This window comes from Pangasianodon hypophthalmus, chromosome 1 (genome assembly GCF_027358585.1).
Source record: "Pangasianodon hypophthalmus isolate fPanHyp1 chromosome 1, fPanHyp1.pri, whole genome shotgun sequence".
NCBI classification, from domain to species: Eukaryota; Metazoa; Chordata; class Actinopteri; order Siluriformes; family Pangasiidae; genus Pangasianodon; species Pangasianodon hypophthalmus.
This window is the reverse complement of record NC_069710.1, coordinates 21,900,084-21,921,509: the sequence shown is the minus strand read 5'-3', so window position 1 is coordinate 21,921,509 and position 21,426 is coordinate 21,900,084. Positions and strand designations below refer to the sequence as shown.

At 39.8% G+C, this 21,426-nt stretch overlaps 1 protein-coding gene across 3 annotated transcripts in view; it reads right to left on the bottom strand.

Moving 5' to 3' along the window:
- The window catches only part of LOC113542626 (dynein axonemal heavy chain 11), a 54,355-nt gene that overhangs the window by 7,153 nt on the left and 25,776 nt on the right, over positions 1-21,426 (bottom strand). The window contains exons 50-76 of one of the 3 annotated variants that reach the window (XM_053233805.1): positions 21,045-21,206; positions 20,726-20,910; positions 19,155-19,317; positions 18,290-18,413; positions 16,110-16,252; positions 15,814-15,975; positions 14,494-14,727; positions 13,092-13,238; positions 12,886-12,999; positions 12,504-12,647; positions 11,928-12,110; positions 10,665-10,766; positions 10,354-10,488; positions 8,810-8,983; positions 8,368-8,603; positions 8,095-8,217; positions 6,262-6,466; positions 5,951-6,115; positions 5,579-5,719; positions 5,257-5,427; positions 4,237-4,359; positions 3,463-3,656; positions 3,101-3,249; positions 2,571-2,698; positions 2,185-2,412; positions 1,047-1,238; positions 62-181 (exon numbers count right to left, since the gene is read on the bottom strand). In XM_053233805.1, the coding sequence (XP_053089780.1) occupies positions 62-181; positions 1,047-1,238; positions 2,185-2,412; positions 2,571-2,698; positions 3,101-3,249; positions 3,463-3,656; positions 4,237-4,359; positions 5,257-5,427; positions 5,579-5,719; positions 5,951-6,115; positions 6,262-6,466; positions 8,095-8,217; positions 8,368-8,603; positions 8,810-8,983; positions 10,354-10,488; positions 10,665-10,766; positions 11,928-12,110; positions 12,504-12,647; positions 12,886-12,999; positions 13,092-13,238; positions 14,494-14,727; positions 15,814-15,975; positions 16,110-16,252; positions 18,290-18,413; positions 19,155-19,317; positions 20,726-20,910; positions 21,045-21,206 (4,347 nt within the window). Of the gene's footprint in view, positions 1-61; positions 182-1,046; positions 1,239-2,184; positions 2,413-2,570; positions 2,699-3,100; positions 3,250-3,462; positions 3,657-4,236; positions 4,360-5,256; positions 5,428-5,578; positions 5,720-5,950; positions 6,116-6,261; positions 6,467-6,874; positions 6,992-8,094; positions 8,218-8,367; positions 8,604-8,809; positions 8,984-10,353; positions 10,489-10,664; positions 10,767-11,927; positions 12,111-12,503; positions 12,648-12,885; positions 13,000-13,091; positions 13,239-13,539; positions 13,581-14,493; positions 14,728-15,813; positions 15,976-16,109; positions 16,253-18,289; positions 18,414-19,154; positions 19,318-20,725; positions 20,911-21,044; positions 21,207-21,426 lie in introns of those variants that run through there. The other 2 variants (XM_026940267.3, XM_034307239.2) reach the window with 2 other exon arrangements.

Sequence of the window (21,426 nt, the reverse complement as noted above, 5' to 3'; positions counted from 1 at the left end):
ATAACACCATAAACAATAATTTCAGAATAATTTGAATAATAATATGAATAATTCATTTTACCATCTTTGGGTTAAGGACCTCCTGTATATATGTGCGGCAGAGTCTCCTATCCCAGTCATCAGTGATGTGTCCTCCATACATGATCTCTCCTACCAGATAACACAGGTCCTCCCATGGCACCTCAACCAGACAGACAAACACAATTAGCATTAGCTTTCTACAATAAAAATGGGCCCCAATCTCTTTAGTGCATTTACTTTTTCATTACAACCTGGGCATTTCATAAAATGTATATGATATATTTATATATGATATACGAGACAGGTTAACTGTTTATGTGGTATTTAAATTGCATACTATTATTTTTATTGTGTCAAGAGTAGTCCTCATACATAGCGTGTTGTGATCTGACAGCTAGTCATGTGAGATCATACTGGGATCGTGTGCCAAAAAAACCCACAGTGATGTGGGCGTCTGGAGAAGAGAAAAGAGTGTGAGTGCGAACCTCAGAGCTGATGACAGAAGCTGGAAGTTCACAGTCATTTGTATCTGTATTGTTTTGCAAATTGCTTCCTTCATCAGGCCTAATTGCAGTGATCACTTATGGAGTGGTGCGAGATGTCACACGCAGTGTGTGTAATTACATTTAGTGTGACGCTTCATTGGCCGCCTAATGAATCCCCTGTATACGCACGTACAGGTTAGTGTTTGGTTAACATAATGAAGGACATTCGTTTCTTTTCTTTCTTTTTTTTTGAAGTGAGGGGGAATTGTGCTGGCAGGATAATTGTTTGTGACCAGTGTGATGCAGAGAAGAGAAAAACATATTATGAAATCTCACAGAAATGGTGAGAAGTGAGACTGTCCTTGCTCTCTCTCAGGTGGGAAAGAATGAACCATGTTTTTTTTTTTTCATTTCAAATAATATCAAAGCCAAAATCTACCAATAGCATAGAAATGACCAAACACATTTTTCAACCCACTATTTAAAAGATGCATTGCAAGAACAAATCTTCTTAATGTTAGGTGTCTACACTGTACTTACTTTTGAATTAACCTCCAGGTAGTTATACAGCACGTTAATGGAGATGGTGAGGTCTCCAGTGTTAAAAGGGTAGCAGCGATTCCAACCTTGAGGCCCAAACTTCCTCCTCTCACTGACACAAGCGTGGAAATAGCAGAGAGAGAACAGGAGTGCTTTAAACTCCTGCTCATGAGAACACATTTCCAAAGTTTCCTATCAGGAGACAGACAGAAATGAACTAGAGGTTATAATGAGATACACTGATATTGATAAGCATGTGCATAAACTACATGTTTTCCTGAACTTAAATATTCTACTTTTGTGCAGTAATGTGATTTAACATTTTAATGTCTATTTACCCCAAAAGTCTGTTTACCCGCAATTCCCCTGAAAGACTTCCTGTCTACCTCTAATTTTATAACCTAATCTCCATATAATCTACACAAAAATATGAAAAAAAACATGACTGCCAAATGTTATAGAATTATAAATTCACAATAGGAAAAGAGGTATTATTTTTATTCTCACTGCACTTAAACACAAGCATTGTTGTCTCTTCACTCCACTGATCTCTGTTCATGCTAACTTTGGTGGGGAAATAACTGCTCATTAATTCTATTCTGTTGACTAAATTGCTTGTTATTAAAGTATTTTTATTAGGTCATTTACACATTTTAAAACTTCGTCAGCTATCATCTGTACAGCGTGTGTAAGCACTCTTCTGTGTTTTGAGGATGTGACAGTGCATGAGCATCATGAATATTTCGACAGACTGCATCTGACGACTAACTGATTAGGCTTATACATTTCACCATGCCATGTAAGTATTCAAAAACTTGATCAAATTGTGATGAAATGTGGCAGGGTTTTAGACACCTTCAGGCAGACTGACTGGTGTTTGTTAAAGTGGCTCCTTACCCAACAGGATATCTGCAGGCAGGCAGCCAAGGCAAGGGCAGAATAGCCTAAATAAAAGATTCTTTGTTGTTTTGGTAAAATATATTTATGTTTTCTTAAAATAGAGATCAGTAGTAGATTATAGGGCCAATAACTCAATTTTGACTGTTTTCCAGAACTTGGCCACAGTGACATCTGACCAGTTTTCCCAAACAACCATCAGTCTTAGTTTACATCAAAGCCCTGTCTGGTGCTCTCTGACCTGGTTGAAGTTGTGCAGTGCAGCATGCAGACTGGCGTTCATGCCTGTGGGTGGCTCATTAGTCAGTTTGAGTGCATTTTCCAGGATGCCTCTGGGAATGATGTGCTCCTCAGGGCCGTGAGCAGGTTGTCCGCTCATGAACACTCTATACTGTGGGTGAGCTTTTCGCCCTGTACTCTCCAACAGACCTTCCAGATGACCCAGCCAACGCTCCACTAAATGCACATTCTGATTTAAAAAAAAAAAAAAAAAAGGATGCTAAAGAATCACATTTTCACAGAATCACAGTTTTTGCATTTAAAACAAAATGGCTTATCTAGTCTGATGGACTCATGGGTCCTACCATAAATACTAAAAGGAAGAGTTGCAGAAGAGTGGTATAGTACCTGTAGAATGACCCAGTGGCCTTTTGTAGCTGCCATTTCTAGAGCCTTTTCAGCCACATTCTCCTGGCCCTGTCCCAGTGAGATGTTATGAAGGTTCCCCCGGTCTATGGAGAAGCCCAGCTTCAGCCCTACACATCAGATTCACACACAACACATAGTTAAAGGAGCAGTTTGTCATTTTTGCAATGAAAACAATGACAAGCCCCTACGACATTCCCATACCCCAACCCTCCTCTGCTAAAACTATGTATGCCTGACAAATTCCTTTTAAGGGCAAAAGTGCAGGCCTGTCTTCTGGCTAATTCTTTTCATTTCCAGGCCAGAAAAAGTAAACATAATCCTGAAATGAAGACACATATATGAACTATATGTCAATATTGCAAATCACAGTTTCTTCAAGATATCTTTAAAATTGTATGATTTCTATAAACATTTTTAAATATAACAATCTGCACCTTTATAGTGGTTCAAAGTAAAACATATGTTACTGTCTTTGATTGTGGGAATAACACATTCATTATAGCACATACCAAGTGTTTCCACATCTTTCAGTGGGTTGACTCCAGGAGACAGGATAAAGAAGACTGGTATTGAAGGACTGCTCTCCTCATAAGACTTCTCAAACTCTATCCTGGTTGTTTCCACATATCTGCAGCCCAAACTCTCCTCCACAAAGTTCCTACCATTAAAGATCCACATAAACACACAAAATAAAATACTGACCACTGATATATTTGTATCAGATATCACTTGCCCAATCAGTTTTGAGTTTCATCAGTAAATCAGTTTTGTATACTATATGTAGGCTAAAGTGACATTCATTTGCAAAAGTGTCAGTCATGTAAGTGTGTACTGTAGAGATATTTAAGTGGCACTGTCTAAAAATTCCAACCTGAGAGCATAGCTCATCCTGTCAGGTCGCATGGCTCTGAGGATAATGAGTCTTTGCAGAGGATTTTTCTTTTTCCAGTCCAGAGGGAGGCACTCTCTCTCTGGACACTCAGACTCCACCAGCTTCCTCCAGCGCTTAGGTGAGCCTTCTACATCCCGGTCCAGACCACGAAATGCCTCCAGCACTGACAGAGCCTGAGGTGGAGGTTAAGATTACATTAGTGCTATATATAGGGTGTCTTCAGATATCTCAAGGTAAATTATATACTTTAAACCTCTTAATACCACTGTTGGTTAAATTTAATTTTTTCCCATATCAACATGTTTATGATAGTTCAACATGTCAGTGCCCCTGTATTATCCGGCATGTGGCAACATACAGTAATGTCATATGAATTTCTGAAAAGGAAATGTAGTAAAAATTATAATACATTACTTTTTTATGCATTTTGTAATAAAACTCAAAAGAAAAAGATGGAACCATGAATTATAAGTTTTTCTTCCATGTTTGCACTCCAAACACTGTCGAATGATAACTAAATACAGACGATACTAAAGTTATGAGTGGAGAGTATAGCAGGAATTTGGAGACAGCCATTTGATTTACCATGTCATAATTAACTTGTATAACACAGAAGAAGTCTCAATTCAAATATCATCTGTCACTATTGCTGGAATTGTGGCCGTGTAATGATTCCTACCCTAAATTCTAAGACGATGTAATTCAATTTTAAGACTATGCCACTTAAATTTTTAAAATTCAGATATTGTTTACCCTGATGGCTCCCCAGGCCTGAGCAGACAAGAAGCTGACAGGACTTCCACTGCTGAACTCCACTGGGAAATGCAAAAGAAGATCCAGCTCCTCTGATTCAATGGACCCTTTCATCAGGAGAATCTAATGAAACCAGATAATTATGATTAAAAAACAGTGCCTTGGCATGATACATGTATCTTTGTTTGGCATTGAAGGACCATGACCCCATTCTTTGTACATGGATTTGTGAATTAGCTGGATTGAACTGTTGACATTAATTCAAAGCTGCTGTCAGAATGGTTGCAATTCAAGTAGCCTGTATGCTTGAACCTGTTCAGAAGCAGCTTGCTCAATGAAAAAAAAATTAGGTTTAGAAGTGCTGTATATAAAGGATTTCCTAGACTTAGCGACTCAATTCCTCAACTCTAATAACAGTGAGAGATGAATTGACAGTGCAAAATCACCTAGGCCCTTTGGGATATTCTCAATGTTTCCTTATAGAAAGGTACCATCTTAGTTAGGATATCTTTTTAAAGTCATTTTAGGCCATACACACGCAATACATTTTTCTCAGACAGCCCAATCCTGCTACTGTAATCAAGTTAACCTTTGAGATCAAGGACCCAAAGTAATCTGTTTTGAATTCATGTCATGATTAGCAGATTTAGCATACATAATCTTATCTTGTATTTGGTAGAAGCTAAAAAAAAGGCCCCAGGTTTGATGTGGTTGTAGGGAGGACAGTACATGTACACAGACAACAGCAGGCAAAACAGCTGCTACCCCCACAGGGATTTGCATCCTGCTCCTTCCCTTCTGTCAGAGCTTTGTCAGTGCTGACAGCCTGAAGGAGAAGCGTGCTTCGACTCTGAGGGTTAATCAATAGAAACAGGGCACGCTCCTCTGACAGGGCCTAATTGAAGTTAATGTAGGGGCAGAAAAGTGCAATGATTGATGTAGATGACAAAGCATTGGAAAAGGGAGCGATGCAGAGAGGTAGGGGTGGGTAGATGTGCCAGTATGGCGCGCCCTCCTCACCTGGAAGGCAGTGTGGGTCAGAAAGGTGAGTCTGTCCTTCTGGAAGAGGCCCTGACTGGTGTACATGAAGACAGAGTAAGTGACAGCCTCAGTGAGGGAGTGGACACGCACTGCCACATCTTCATCTCGTGGAGTTTGCTCTATCGCTTTGTGGAATACTGCACTGAACGCCTGCAGATGTGAATGAGAACAATTGCAATGTAATACATTTTTTAACAATTAAAACATGAAAGAAATCTAAAAACCCCTTATTTGGGCTGAATTCTGTTGTCTTTCACAAGATACTGATACAAAATGGGATATCAATATAGTGTAGTTTTACCTTAAATGAATACTGGTACATGGGATTGATGTTGTGTAGCTCTTTAATGATAAAGTAAAGAAGAGTAGCTCTCTGTGCTACAGGACGGTAGAGCTCACGGGTCTCATTGATTTTCATTTCATTCTCTCTCGCCTCTATGACCTGAGCAAGACATAGAAACATTAATACTTACATACTCACATATACAGTCAACAGAAATCGTTGAGTTTCCCTTTCTGCTAACCATTAAATCAACTATGACAATTAAACAGTTAATATAGTTAATGATCTTCACACTATTAAGCTTCAGCATGAAGACAGTTTTATACTTTTACTGTATTGGCCATCCTAAGATACAACAATGCCATGAAATGCTCTACAGGATTGTCCTACCTTGTTTTGGATGTGTGCAGCAGTGTTCTTTGTTTGCTCCAGCTGTTCCACTAATGCTGCGTCTCGCAGGAAGCTACCCTCAGCAGCAGACAACCTGCTCAGCAGCTCATCCTCCAACTTCTTCAGCTCTATCTGACACAGGTACTGCTGAGTGCTCAGCTCCAACTGTATTGGGAAAGGACTGACTTTATAAAAGAACTCCAATCATTTTAGGGTTAGGTTTGTACTTGTGCATATTATTCCTCATTTTTCCTTTGGAATGACTATAAGCAAGTATTTAGTCAGTGAGTGTGCAGTGTTGTCTATCTAACCTTCATGGTCTCCAGGTCAGGCCTCTCATGGCTGACCACCTGTCCCAGGAGCTGCTCCTCCAGGCCAGCTTGTGTTACTGTGAAGTTAATGAGTGTGGTTTGGGCTTGCAGCTCAGGAGGGAAGTCAGGGTTGGCCAGCTTTGTGTGCAGAAGAAGCCAGAACCTGCTGTTATACTCACAATCTCTATCTCCCAGCCTGATAAACCTGTACACACATTAAGTGGGTGTAAAACACAGTATCATGTGACCGAACATATATGAAAAGGAATATTAATTTGTTCATTTTAAATGCTCATTTTCTATGACTAAAGGTGAAAATTCAGCCTAAGGAAAGGGATACATTTTTTCCAAAAACCAGGGCCACATAAATTACCCTGTGAAAATAGTTTACAATCTATAATAACATGTTGTTTTAGTGTCACTTTTCCAGCTCTCTAATTGGAGCGAAACAGAAAAAGATGACAAATGTAACTGCTAGCCACCACAGGCAAATGATATTAAATAAAACCTGGAAGATCATATTCCCAGCAGCCAATATTTATCCCAATCTGCATTTCAATTAAATCAAGCCTGGCTGCCCAGACCTGGTGGCTTTTAATTTTTCTCTAATTACCCCTCACTAGTCAGCCAACAGCCCTGGTTCTTACGCCAGAGCTTCCACCAAAGCCCGGGTCTGCTTCAACTCTATATCTTCACAAGACGGAATTAATGTACTATTGATAGAACCATTACTCCACCAAATTAAAGTCCCAGCTGATGGATTGGCTCATGCTCCTCTGTCAGACATGAAAGGAATAATTAGTATTCATTACTTTGCACTCTGCAACATTCCAATTATTAATGAACTTCAGCTGTGGAACCGCACCAGATTCATCAAGGCTGCTGCGGCCAGACTGAATTGATCATGGGTGGAGAGTGGAGTGTGGGTCACCCGCAGGAATAAACTTATAGTCAGATTAAACACGGAGCCACTGCCACGGGTCACTAGACACAGGTGAGAGTACTTCAAGTACAGAGAATGTAACCTTCATAACTAAATGCTGAAAAAGGTGATAAGAATATTTAACATATTATACTACTTCTTTTGTGCTTAAATCACATATTCTGGGTTGATAAGCAGTTAATTTTGTGATGTATTTCAAAGATTTTAGAATGCATAAATAGATAAATGACAATGATAACAGTGAATTATTAATATAAATATCTATGATACAGCTAAGGTGAAATACAAGAAGAACCAAAGCTAAGTGCTTTCGAAATTCTAGGGCAGCACTTGTACTTTTCAATTCTTAATTGTTAATGTGGCACTTTCCATCACAACTCAAAAAGTATTTCTGTGAAGATATTGCTGTCACGACCAGCACTCTCTGGAAGTTGTCGGTGGATAAAAGTCCACTTGCTGTCCAAGTCCCTCTAGTGCCTCCAGGCTGATCAGTCACTTCGAGAGAGCTGCTTCATATTCAAGTCACACAAAGAATATGAGCAAACAAATGCACATCTATCACCCACCCTGAAAGCAAGATCAATACAGCTGCCCCCACCTCAATTCAACTCACGCAACACTAATTCATCTACAATTTAAACAGTAAGCTATCATATTGTACTAAGTCACATCTGACTATCGGCTTTTCGGCGCTAACAGAAAATCCAGACAAAATTGCCTCCTAAGGATGACATGCAAAAAATTATTCGTGAAAAAATCCAAGTAAACATATCGGTGTGTTAAAAAAGAAATGGCTATACATGTACATGCTTTGCTGGAAGACTGCAGTTTCAGTTTTATTACATGTGATGTGAATATAAATAAAATCTGAATATCAGTGCATCTCTTGCCTTCCATTGTTGGTAGTGTTTCTGGCTAGCAGTGGTTCAAGGACTACATCCAGTCTCTCCTCCACATTCTCGAGCAACACAACCTCACCACAGACCAATGCCTGCTCAATCACATCCAGATATCTAGATAGTAAAATAAATGTAAAAAAAGGGGATAAAACAGAAAATGATATATGTTCATACTACACTCAGTCTTTAACTTATGTATCACTATGCAGTCAATAAACATGAACAGCGTAGCTGAAGGTGATACAGAAGGATATTCGTGTTCACCCTTTCTCTCCATGCTGCAGCACTCTGAGTCCAGGACCGTATAGGTTGCGGAGCCACTTGCTGGCCTGTTGCTGGGGGTCCACAAGGAGTGGCCAGCGCTGGCTGCAAGTCAGGATCACAGCGTTCTCCACAGACAGCCTATCGGGTGGCAGGCCCTGGTTGTGCCAGGCGGCAATGCTGGCTTGCTCAGCCAGCAGCAGGATAGGGTCCAGGCCTTCTGTCAGCGGGATGAGGGGCTGGAACAGGAGGTGTGAGGAGAGGAAAACACACAGTGATGCTATTCAGATCAATGCTTCACTGATTTTGGTATGCACAGATACAGAAGTAGAGAAATAGCATGCTGTTATGTAAAATTAGCTAAAATAAATTTTATGGAGATTTTTGTGGAAAATGTGGAAAATCCCTGAAATTCTTGGGACTTAATAATAAGCCAAATACATACTTTCAGTTCTCTGAGGAAAGGCTTCCATGTGCACTCTAGAAGCTGCTTCCTGTAAGGCTGCGTAAAATATCCAGCATAAGAGACAAAGGCTGCAGCCACTAACACATCCCCACACAGCGTCTTCTGCTGAGCCTCCAGCTCCAGCGCAGCTTCTGACCACCGCACATTTTCAGACTGCACAGGAATGTGAAGTACGAACAAAAAATCAGCTTTCTCAAACTTTAGCAGAAGTGAAGTGCTACTTTGTAGATAAAGTTCAGAAAATACTTTTTTCCAGCACATAAGTGTTATTTTAATTCATCTTAACCTTAAATCCACACTGTTAAATCCACACAGACAGTTTTACAGCATCAGCTGTCAGGGGTGGAGGAAGATGAACGTATGGCTCATATGTTGATTATGTTCCCACCCCATTGATCATACACACTAAAAGAATGTAAACAATAAAGTATACAATTGCAATTCACCTAAACTGGCTTTGAAAGTGTAGTTACATTTTCACTCCGCATCAATTTAGCCCTCATTTAGAACTTCGATAATATGGCTGAGATGCTACCGCAGCGATAAATCTTGCCTAACATCGGCTATGCAGGGTCAAGCATGCAGAACATGTCACATAATAAATTGTCAGACAGTTAAAAATCACTATAATTTTTTGCCTAATGTATTATGGATTGCTTGGAATATCACTCAGTCCTGGCTGAAGTGTTTTTAATTTCCAACAGCTGTTGAGGCTTTGCGGTGAGTTAATGATTAAATATAGATGGGCTGATTTATTAGTCTAAACACTATTGCTTCCAGGTCAATGGCATAAAGACAAATCATCTGTCTTGATATGCATAAAGGCCAAGCTGTCCCATTCTAACCCTATTCATTTCTCTGAATAAGGAAGTAGAATGTTCCTTAAAAAAAAAAAAACACTAAAAGAAATATTACATTCATTTTATTTCACATTAATAGCAGTAAAGATTTTGGATAATCCGGGTGATAAATTGCTGAGTATGCTATAGGAACAACATAAGCATACACTGTATGGATAATACTTTTTGACACAGAATACAAAATTGAAAAGTGATTATTAACAGTAAATTCTAATAGATTAATCAATTGAAACTGACTTGTAATAACTTTTAATTTGAATTCAAGTATATTAGGTCCATATTCTTGCATTTGTATTTTATGAGACTTTCTATACAGTTTAAATTATTAGAATATTCAGTAGAACATGCTATCTAATCACCTTGTAATGTTCTGGTTGTATTATGCACAAACCAAACCATATACACAATTCTATTTTCTATTCTATACTATTTTGGCACAGTAAAGAAAAGACCAGTAGGCTTTTGGTCTCCCTCTTCCCTCACCTCCATTTGGCCAGTGTCCACTGACCTCTTGGCCAGTTCAGTAGCTGTTTTGTCATGGAGCAGCCCTTCCTTCCTAACTCAGCATCACTGTTTCTAGCCAAAACTATAATCCATATCAGTACCCCAAAAGCATGTCATGTAGCCAGATGCTGACCCTAGGCATACTTATTCATGTAGTACCTGCAAGCCTCCCACCAGCCGACTGGCTAGCTCGATGGTCTGTCTGGTCCGGGTCACTTCCTCCTGGCAGTGAAGTTTCTCAGCTGCTGCTCTCTCAAACTGGGCTGTGAGGCTCTGCAAGTGCCTGTCTAGATCCTGAATATAAAACACACACAGACATGAAAAGAAAGGACATGTCTCAGTGCACAGCATAAACATTACAATTTTAAGCATGCTTGGTAAATTCTTCTGGTAAATGCTTCTTCACCCTTAAACAAATTTAAACTGTAGCTTCAAATTAATGTTAAACATGAATGGAGCACAATACTTACATCCAGTTTCTTTCTAATGGTGAGCAGTTTAGCTGTAGCATTGTCCAGCTCAGTGTTGGCCTGAGAAAGAGCCTGACGCTTTGGCACAATCTGACAGTAAACCTGAAAAACAAGTTATTAAAGAAATAATTAAATTTCTTTCATTATTTCACATCATATACACTCATTGAGAACTTTATTAGGAACACATGGCTTCCACAAGATGTTGGAGACGTTCTTTTGAGATTCTGGTCCATCATCCAATTCCCACATATTTTTCAGACGCACTTTCATGCTACAAATCTCCCGTTCAACCACATCCCAATGGTGTTCTATTGGATTCAGATCCGGTGACTGGGAAGGCCACTGAAGAACACTGAACTCGTTGTCATGTTCATGAAACCAGTCTGACATGACTTTTGCTTTGTGACATGGTGCATTATCATGCTGGAAGTAGCCATTAGAAGATGGGTAAACTGTGGCCATGAAGGGATGCCGATTTCTGACCCTATGTGTGCCTCAGCAGAAACTGAGATTCATCAGACCACATTGCTTTTCCAGTCTTCAACTTTCCAGTTTTGGTGAGCCTGTGCCCACTGCAGCCTCAGCTTTCTGTTGTTGGCTGACAGAAGTGGAACCTGACGAGGTCTTCTACTGTTGTAGCCCATCTTCATCGACATGTTGTGCATTCTGAGATGCTATCTGAGATGTATCTGCATGTTTTTATGCATTGCACTGCTGCCACACGATTGGCTGATTAGATAATTGCACGAATGAGTAGGTGTACAGGTGTTCCTAATAAAGTGCTCAGTGAGCGTGTGGTACATGCATTCTTTTCCATTTCATGAAAAACATTATACACAAAAGAGATGTTCAAAACAGTTTTTTGGCTTTAAAATAATACATATTACAAAAAAAGCTCTCATGTTTCTCTTTTGCTTGTTTTTCATCATTTCCGATTCACTAAAATTAATGAATGGATGTGTATCAGCAAGCACTGGCTGGCTAGTAGCCTCGTAGAGGGTAAATTAAAGATTAGTGTTTAATGTACTGCAAATATGCATCATTAAGTTATTTAAAAAAAAAAAAAGCAAGAAGGTGACGGTTAAGGAGGACAACATGGCAGCTATATATAAAAAAGGTATTTTGATATCATTTTATATATGTGTATATACATCATTTAGACACCAAAAACCAATGTACACGGACCTATCCGCCACGATCTGCCATACTGTTTGACAGATAACGCATACACATACACATACACTGTTTGTCCTTTCTCACCTCATAGTAGCGCACAATATTGATGGTCCAGGCACAGAGACCAGCAGCAGCATAGGACTTGGTGCGAACATGATCAGGGTGAAAATCCGGATTACTGAGGTACTCCTGCTTCACTGTACTAAGACACTGCTCAGGTATGTGCTCCTTATCATAGTATACCAAAGCCTGCAGGAAATCATCCAGCTGCAGGAAGAAGTATGGGTCACTTGACAGCATCAGCAATTAATGCCTCCAGAATGTAAAATGGATTTCGTTTTCTATAGACTAATAAAGTCCTCCTATTATTTCAGAATATACATACAGTTAAAATTATGTTTAAATTCCTTCCTCATAGCCATGAAGCATATATTCTATTATATCTCAACCCTATGTACACATCCAGGGAGGCAAAGCAGTCCACTCGTATTTCATCAAACAGGCATCTAATTCAGAACATGGAAAATGTCGCATATTTAAAGCACTGCTCATAATGTTAGAGGTCTGCAAGTTCAAGGCCTGCCTGTGGATTAGAATAACATGAATCAGAATTGTGTGTTGGGGGTTTTGAGATGGGGGGATTTACTGTGACAGGTTCACCTTGCCCATAAAGGCTCTGGCAGCCTTCCAGCTGCGATCTTTAGGAACACGTCCACGTGGGGCCAACAGGACCATCACTGCTGCCATCACATTTGTTACAGCCTCTGGAGGATTGGGAAATGTCTTTAACTCTGTCAGGTTCACCTGCACAGTAAAAGTATTTAAAAAAAAAAAAACAGCTGAAAATAGTAGATCATCCAAAACTTGCCGGCAAAAACTTAGCTGTCATGCACATTATTGGAAAAAACAGAATAAAGGCTACTTAGCAACATTACAGAACAATGTTCTCAGTGTTCAGACACAATAGGTCACTAGTGCTTACAGAAGGGGTAAATGTTTAGATAATAGTTTTTTCTTTTCTTTTTTTACAGGTACTAATCACCTTGTTAAGAGTATCTAAAGCTGCAGTGGCAGCCTCTAAAGCCGGTTCAGCTTTAATCAGGTCATCTTCACAGTCCCTCTGTCTCTGTGTCACTTCTGCCTTTATAGCTGCCACCTGAACAAAACAGCCACAATTATAGTATATGTTCCATCTCCAGACAAACTGGCAACAGGATTCAGGCACGATAAGCAAAGAGGCATGCTTACGTTCTGCTCTTCTAGATCTGAATCCTTTCTTTTCTGGCTCACTCTTTCTGTCTGCTGTCCGATCTTGGTGATTAGAGCCTCAGCTGCCTGGTTCTTCATATTCAGCTCCACTTCCTGAGAGTTCAGTTTAGCCATAAGATCTCCCACCTAGTACACATATGCATTTACTTACCACAATGTTACCATTTGAAAGCACATTCTGAATATGCACACACACACACACACACACACACACACCTAGGGGCTATTTAGAGTTGCCAATACACCCGTTTTTGGACAGTGAGTGGAAAATTGAGTACCCAGAAGAAACCCACACAGACACAGGGAGAACATGTGAAACTCCACACAGGCAGAAAGCAGATCTCAGCATCAAACCCAGGACTCTGAAGCTGTAACGATTCAATGTTACCCTCTGCACCACCATGCTGCCCCACAATTGTTCAAATACCTAGCAGAATTTTCTCCTCATCAACTGTAACCTTCATCCATCTGAAAAAAACGTGAGCAAGTCAAGACACAACGCTGTAATGCTTTTATAATCCCTTGGAGTGATCAGTTAGGATAACTGAATTACTTCAGTTACTACTGGTACCTCTGATCACAGATTGTGGCAAACATTAGGTTCAGTACATATTGGATTACATATTGACAGTCAGGTTTTTTTTATAAACATTTAAATATTGCAGATACATTCTGTGAAAGCAATTTTCCAAATTTACAAAACCTACCTGTTAAATCCACTCTTATTATGATCACTTAAATAAAAAACACCTTAAAGGAAATTATAATATATTATAAAAAGTAAATATTTAAGTTTAAACATATAGTAACACCATATACCATATTTTAAAACATTTTTCCTAAAATAGCCTAGCCTAAATACCTAAATTCTTCAAAACACTGGTTTTAAAGTTATTAGTACCCTGCAATAGACAGCCTCTCCTAGAGAAAATACTATTACTAATCCTCTTACTGTAATGTTTAACAAAGTTGAAGATGCTTGTAGATACTGGACAAATACTAAATACAGAACATTTAAACCTTTTTTATATCCTGCCTAAAATTAAGAGCACAGGTTTTAGTAAGGTAGGTGAATAGGGAAAAAAGGGGGTGATGGTACTTTTTATGTAAATAATTAAAATGTCTTTATTTATTTTTATGCCTGTTGCAGAGGAAGGATCTCAAAAAGCATGGAAAGGGGGTAAGTAATTCTCCTTAGATCTTTAGAACTGCGCAGTTCACCATGCATTTGGCATACAGGATTTTCCGTTCTATACAAGGGCAAAACTGAATGTATATAAAAAAAATAAGTATAGAATTCTAAAGACTTCAAAGAATCATGCTAATCCACACCTCCAGCTTTGAGGGGACTACAGCATTTGGTTCATTCGGGGAAGATTACCTGTGAGGCAGTGGTCTTCAGTTTATGCAGGCCTGAGTTCAGTCTGCTAAGCCTCTGCTGCAGCTGCAAGTCTCTCCTCTCCAGCAGAGCACCAAACAGCCTGAGCAGTTCCAGGAAGCTCTTGGGTGTGCTGTAGTTGTGCCTTCTCTCCTTCTGCCGATAGCGCTTGCTCGCCTGCTTGACACTGGCATGAGCGTGGGCCATGAAAAGACTGATGGGTTCCTGAATGGCTGGCTGTAAAGAGGGAGAAGGGGAGAGAGAGTGCATGAGTTGGAGCTGGCTAGATTAAGCATTCTTTAACATCCTTGCCTGTGACGGGCCCTGAAATATCATCTTCATAAATCCTGAATTCATCTCCAAGTTTGTAGATACTGGACTTACTCAATTTGAAATTTAGGTGCTAGGAGTGAGAGAGAGCGATTAGGCTGGGAAAATAATGGCTTATAGCTGGTGAAACACAGCATATGGAATAAGGTGAATGTGGCTAGCATCTCATGGCCTCAGACTTTCTTGAAATATGCCTGCTGGTGTAGCCTTCATTGAGCGGGTGGTTTTTATCAATGCATGATCTAAAATCGGTTCACATTTAGATGGATCATTAGAGGAAAAATACGGTATTATAATGATACTGAAGTACCTTTAGTAAAACAAATTTCCTAATCTAATTAATTTTAATAAATTAATCAACTATTCTGTTGAGACACTAAATATTATGGGGTTTTCTGGCACTGTGTAATATGATAATTTTTGCACTTTTCCAGTGCATTTTAACAATACAGTGTCACGTCATCAGTAAAATAGCCTACATAGATCCAGCAAAAATTGTGGGAACTTGCATGTTAACAGCTGGTCTTGAGTCATCTGACAGATACACACATATACACACACAGTCTGGCAATGCCTGAAACAGCTGTGGCTCCTTAGAGGGCCAGTCTGTGTGTATTAATCATTGTTACTTCATTAGCATAAATGATCCTGCTTAGTGATTGTTCCACTGGAGCAAGGAAAACAACATTACAGACAGAGAGACTGAGAGGGAGGGAGAATGAAAGAGAAACTGTGTCTGTCATAATGCTCATGGTGCATGTGATCACCCATTTGTCTTCACTTTAGAGTGAAACTAATGATGAGGGACCTAGTACAAACTCGATAGTGTGAAGAGATGACATTGAAGAAGCTGAAATCGAACTTGAAATGTCAACTGAAATAAAATGACCCAGTCTAATATCAGCACTAACCAGGAAAAAATAATTGTACAGTATTGCCCAACACAACCACTGCAATTTTTTGAAAGTTTTAAAAGTTTTGACTATAGCTCACTTCAATGCCACGAAGCTCCTTTATAAACTGTAGACTGACGGATTGCAGTGCCTCCTGGGGCCACTCGTGGAACCAGTCCACTGTAGTGCAGCTGAGGAGAGCTGGGAAACGGCGCATACGAACACGCAGGGTGTTACCTACAGGAGACATGCACAGCACCACCTACACACACACACACACACACACACACACACATAATCTATAAGCACTTAATTTTAAACTAGATAAAGTCATCAGATCTCTTTTTGGACTACATGGATCAGTGCTCTTTAGTAAATCCTCTCAAGTTGTAAGACCTTGAGATTTTGATGGACACGGTCTTTGAAGAACTTCCAGCAATTGTCTGTGGTGTCCAACAAGCCAGATTCACGAACTTCCCTCTTCACTGCCTTCATTACAGTGTCCATCTCCTCATCGGACAACAGCTCTCGGATCTCACCTGCAATAGCACACAGCAGTGAAAAACTATTTTACATTACTTTAATTATAAATACTTTACAATATTTTACTTTATACTCCGCTTTAATTGAAGAGGGATTCCATCATTTTATATAGCTATTGAAAAGTATGAGGAATTGCACTGTAGCCTTGCACAAAGATAAATCATCCTCCTTCAAAAGCATAAACTTTAAATGAAAAAATAGGCTATTAACCACAATAGCTGTGTTGTCTGACTTTGTCTGATAGCCAAATCTTATCATTAAAAATGTGACCTAAGTGACTCTCTGTGACAATGGTTATTGGTATCAGACAGGCTGGTTTCAGTATTTCAGAAACTGCTGATCTCCTTAGATTTTCATGCACAACAGTCTCTAAAAATTACAAAGTTTAAAAAAACAAAAACAAAAACAAAATAATAATAAAAAAACAGAGCAGCCTTTCTGCAGCAAGGGAAATGACTTGCTGATGAGAGAAGTCAGAGCCCAAATAACTCATGGTAAACATGTTGAAAAGAAAAGCATCTCAGAAGGCACAGCATGCTGAACCTTGGCCTAATGGTTAGAGTCTTGGACTTGTAACCTGAAGGTGAACCTGAAGGTCATGGGTTCGAGTCTCAGGTCCGGCAGGGATTGTAGGTGGGGGGAGTGAATGACCAGCGCTCTCTCCCACCCTCAATACCACGACTGAGGTGAGACCCTTGAGCAAGGCACTGAACCCCCAACTGCTCTCCGGGCACTGCAGCGAAAAAGGCTGCCCACTGCTCCGGGTCTGTGTGTGTGTGTGTGTGTGCACTTGGATGGGTTAAATGCAGAGCACAAATTCCGAGTATGGGTCACCACACTTCACAGAATTCATGGATCCAACCTGCCTTGGGTCAACAGTTCAGCCTAGTGGTCATGCTGTAGTGTTTTCTTGGTACTCACTGGGTGCCTCTTTTGGTATCTTTAGACGATCTGTGTATTGCTGTTGATCATGTGCATCCCTTTATCACCACGATTTACCCATCTTATAATGTTTTTTTCCAGCATAATAATGTGCCATGTCGCAAAGCACAAGTCATCTCATACTAAGTCCATGAACAAGGCAATGAATTTAGTGTACTTTAGTGGCCTCCCCAGTCACCTGATCTGAACCCAAAAGAACATCTTTTTGGATGTGGTAGAATGGGAGATTTACAGCATGAATGTGCAGCTGACGAATCTGCAGTAATCATGTGATGAAATCTTGTCAACATGGATCAGAATCTCAAAGGAATGTGTTCTAAAGGAACACCTTGTAGAATCCAGGCCACAAAGAATTGAGGCTGTTCTGAGAACAAAGTGGGTCCAACCCAGTATTCACATGGAGTTCCTAATAAAGTGGTCAGTAAGGGTAGTTATGAATATGAAGACAAATACCTTTACTGTCATTGTATAAGTACCACAAGATTCAGCGAGTGGAAATCCGCTGCATCTCTATGTGCCACCATCTTTAATCTTTAGTATATAAAATCGTAATACTAAGGTATATTTCATTATAATATGATATATCTACTTAATGTTCTTATAGTACGCTTTAATAAATTAATCCATTCATCCATTTTGTACATTTTCACTAAATAAATGTTTTTAAAACATTATTTTAACACTAGGCAAACACAAGCATTAGTTATCTTTTCACTGTGGAATCCACTTAAAACCTTAAATAATCAGGTGCTTTATTCTAATTCACACGCAGAGTGCAAGTCTTTGACCCCTGGGTCTGACATCAGTGACAGATGAGCAGCACCATCTGTGTGTTCGAGGGCTTGATCCAATGCCATAGCAGCCTGTCCCAGTCACCGTTAATCTACTTCACTTCCACCGCCACATTTACATGTGTTTCCCATTCATCAGACAAGCACACAATGAGGCCCCCTGTGGCATGAGGGTGTGCATTAGTGTGTGAGGAATAAGCGTCCCAGGGGGCAGTGAGGAGAGAAGCTTCAATTTTAGGAGCTAAGGATGCATTGCAATGTGTGCGTATGTGTGTGTGAGAAAGACCAAACAAGTCTGACCTGAGGAAATCAGGGTGCTGATGATGATAAGGAAGCGCTCATCAGGGATCTGCGCATCTGTGAGCAGGAGCACTGTAGGAAGGTTTTTCACCCCAGTGTTTACACAGAGACCTGCTAGATCCATCTGAGTGAGCACAACAGGATTACACAGGATTACAGAATGAGAAAAACTTGTACTAGCATGATTCAAATATATGTGTTCTAGAACAAACTAAGCTTTTTACATGCAGTCACCTCCCTCTTTCTGTTCACTATTGTCCTAAAGGTCAATAAAAAACATCTGAAAATGCATCACAGGATAAAAGGTATTTTGGGACAATGTATAAATGGCATTGCATATGCTTTCTCCAGGGTGTTAAGTGTGCTGATCAATGGCCGCAGGCCCAAATGGCCCGAGATTCACACACCATGATGAATTAAACGATAGCAGCAGCCTCATCAATAGGGCATTGAAATATTTGCCCAGACTCTTTAATAGTATCTGACAGTCCTTCGTTGTCGAGTACAGGCAGGACTAAATGAGATCAATGGTATGCACAGAGCAGGAGTGGATATTGATTAGGGGAAATGCTGTCTAAAAGAAAACATGATCTCTGTTAATGAATCACTGCCATTTTAAATTTATCCTCAAACTGATGGGCATTGTCATCTCTGCTAGTACAACTAGAGCGTAATATTATTGCAGCATTGATTTGGTCTCTTCTGAACATATCTGATAAACTTTTAATATACTTTCAATTAATTACTAGTTTAAATATTACTTACTTACAAGATATTGACTACAATAAGTAGTAACATTTCACATTATATTACATTTAGGCCTCTTGTGGTTAGTAGATACACAGAAATCTTTTGGGGTGACTACCTTCAGGTCCTGGATGCTGTATCCCTTGTGCAGGACAGGCTGGAAGGTGTTCATATCAGAGAGGTAGGCAGCCAGACGAGTCAGGCTCTGTTTGCCACTGCCACCCACGCCTACCAGCAAAGCATGGCCACGCTGACACACCAGGATTCGGCTGATCCGACAGCTGAACGGTTAATTCACAAAGTAACGTACTCAGCACTTGAGGACAAATGGAATATCAGCACAGCACATCATGATATTTTTAACAGAGATACAGTATATATCTTAATTTCTTAGTTTCTAATAAACTTGATTGTCCTACAACAGGTTTTAGTATAATTGTAGCTGCACTTGATTAATACAGGTGCTAAAATTGTAAAATGATAGTGTTAAAGCCTCACTTTGTGCTACATGTACTTAATTGTTCTAAAATTGAACTAATTATACTTAAGTAGACTTTATGGTATATGTATTTTGATGTATGATGCACATATATTTAGACTGAAATGTTGTGAAACTTTTCATGTACTGGAACTTTTGGCACAGAAATAATCCTTTTTACTTTGGTCCACGACTAAAGGTTCTAGTTTTATACTTGAGATTGAAGATTGGAATCTACCAGACATAATGGTACTGAAAGTGGGTTATCAACACTGTTTACTGTTGACTGGCTACTAATACCATGTCACACGTGTGACACTATACACACAGACAAACATGAATTTTTTCAAATATTACTTTTGTTTTTCTGTCATATGAGGTAGCAATAGCATTAAGGTGTTTGTCATAGTTTCATTAACGATGGGCTCATTCTTTCATTCATTTGTTCATTCATTTTGGTAAACACTTTATCCTATTAAGATCACAGTGAATTCGGAGCGTATCCCTGCAACAACTGGTCACAAGGCAGGATAATTCACTCTGGATGGGATGCCAGTCCATCGCAGGGCACCACTCACACACAGATTTACACCTATGGCCAATTTAGCCTAGCCAATCCACATGCCTGCATGTTTTTGGTCAGTGGGAGGGAACCTGAGAACCCAAAGAAAACCCACACAAGCACAGGAAGAGCATGAGAAATTCTACACAAACAGCAACCTAAGCTCAGGATCAAACCCAAGACCCTGGAGCTGTGAGGCAGCTATGCACTGCACCACTGTGGCACCCGCAACAATGGGTTGAAATTAAAATAGCTTTAATTCCATCTTGGTGTTATCACTGACAAAATTTAAAAACCCACTGATTACATTAATTTCACTGCAACCAATCAGAAACAGGAATAAAATTAATAGTAATGTTTATTCCATGTTAAACTAACAACGGTGCTGTTATGCACCACAATGAAATTACTTGTACTATAGTCACAGTGTTTCAAGCCGTCTGTCCTGTTGGGAGAAAATGAACCAGATCTAGAACAAGAGGTATTGCTGCTTTGTGTTCGGGCCAGTTCATGTTTTGGAATATGCAGTGGGAAAAAAACCTTATACTCTTATATAGATCCACATCGAAGGAAACTAATATTCATCAGAATAAATTTAGCATGATTCGCTGCAGTAGACGGCAGGCAAGTCTGCTCCCAAAACACTTACACATGTTGCATAGCTTCTTGGAACAACACGAGATTCATGGTGGAATGAAGCTGGTTGTAGGTGTCCAGGGCAGCTGTCAGGGTGCTCCTCAACTGCTCCCATCCCTCTACAGGACTATAGCAAGGCTCCATGGCCCCCTTGCTGCTGTGTAGGTATATCAGCGGTTCCTGCAGCACAAGCTGCTTCTAACAGCAGGTTTACAAAATGATAAAATACAGGAATTACTGCAGTATATGCTCATTTATAAAAGATGCTGATTAAAAAATACATATATACTGTAAGAAGTCATGTATGTACTGTATGTACTCATTTTACTTACCTCAAACACTTGCTGAACAACTTCTGTCTGGAGCCTGTGGAAAAGCTGCAGGTCAGCAGTGTCAGCCATCCGGTCAGAATATACTCTCTTGGACTCATGCACCCACAGTTGGACCAGGTCAGAGCCATGCCTTACACACTCAGGTCTAGATAGCAATAGGCCCTGGAATCACACATATACAGGCTAGCAGAAAAGAACACAGAGTTGTCCAAAACAGGGAAGCCACCTTAATTTCTTGATGCCTTCTGTATGTTGTTAAGAGGCTGTGCTTTGATAGCTACATTGGTACTTACACTCACCGAGCACTTTATTAGGAACACTATACTAACACTAGGTAGGGTCTCCCTTTGCTCTCAAAATAGACTCAATGGATTCCACAAGA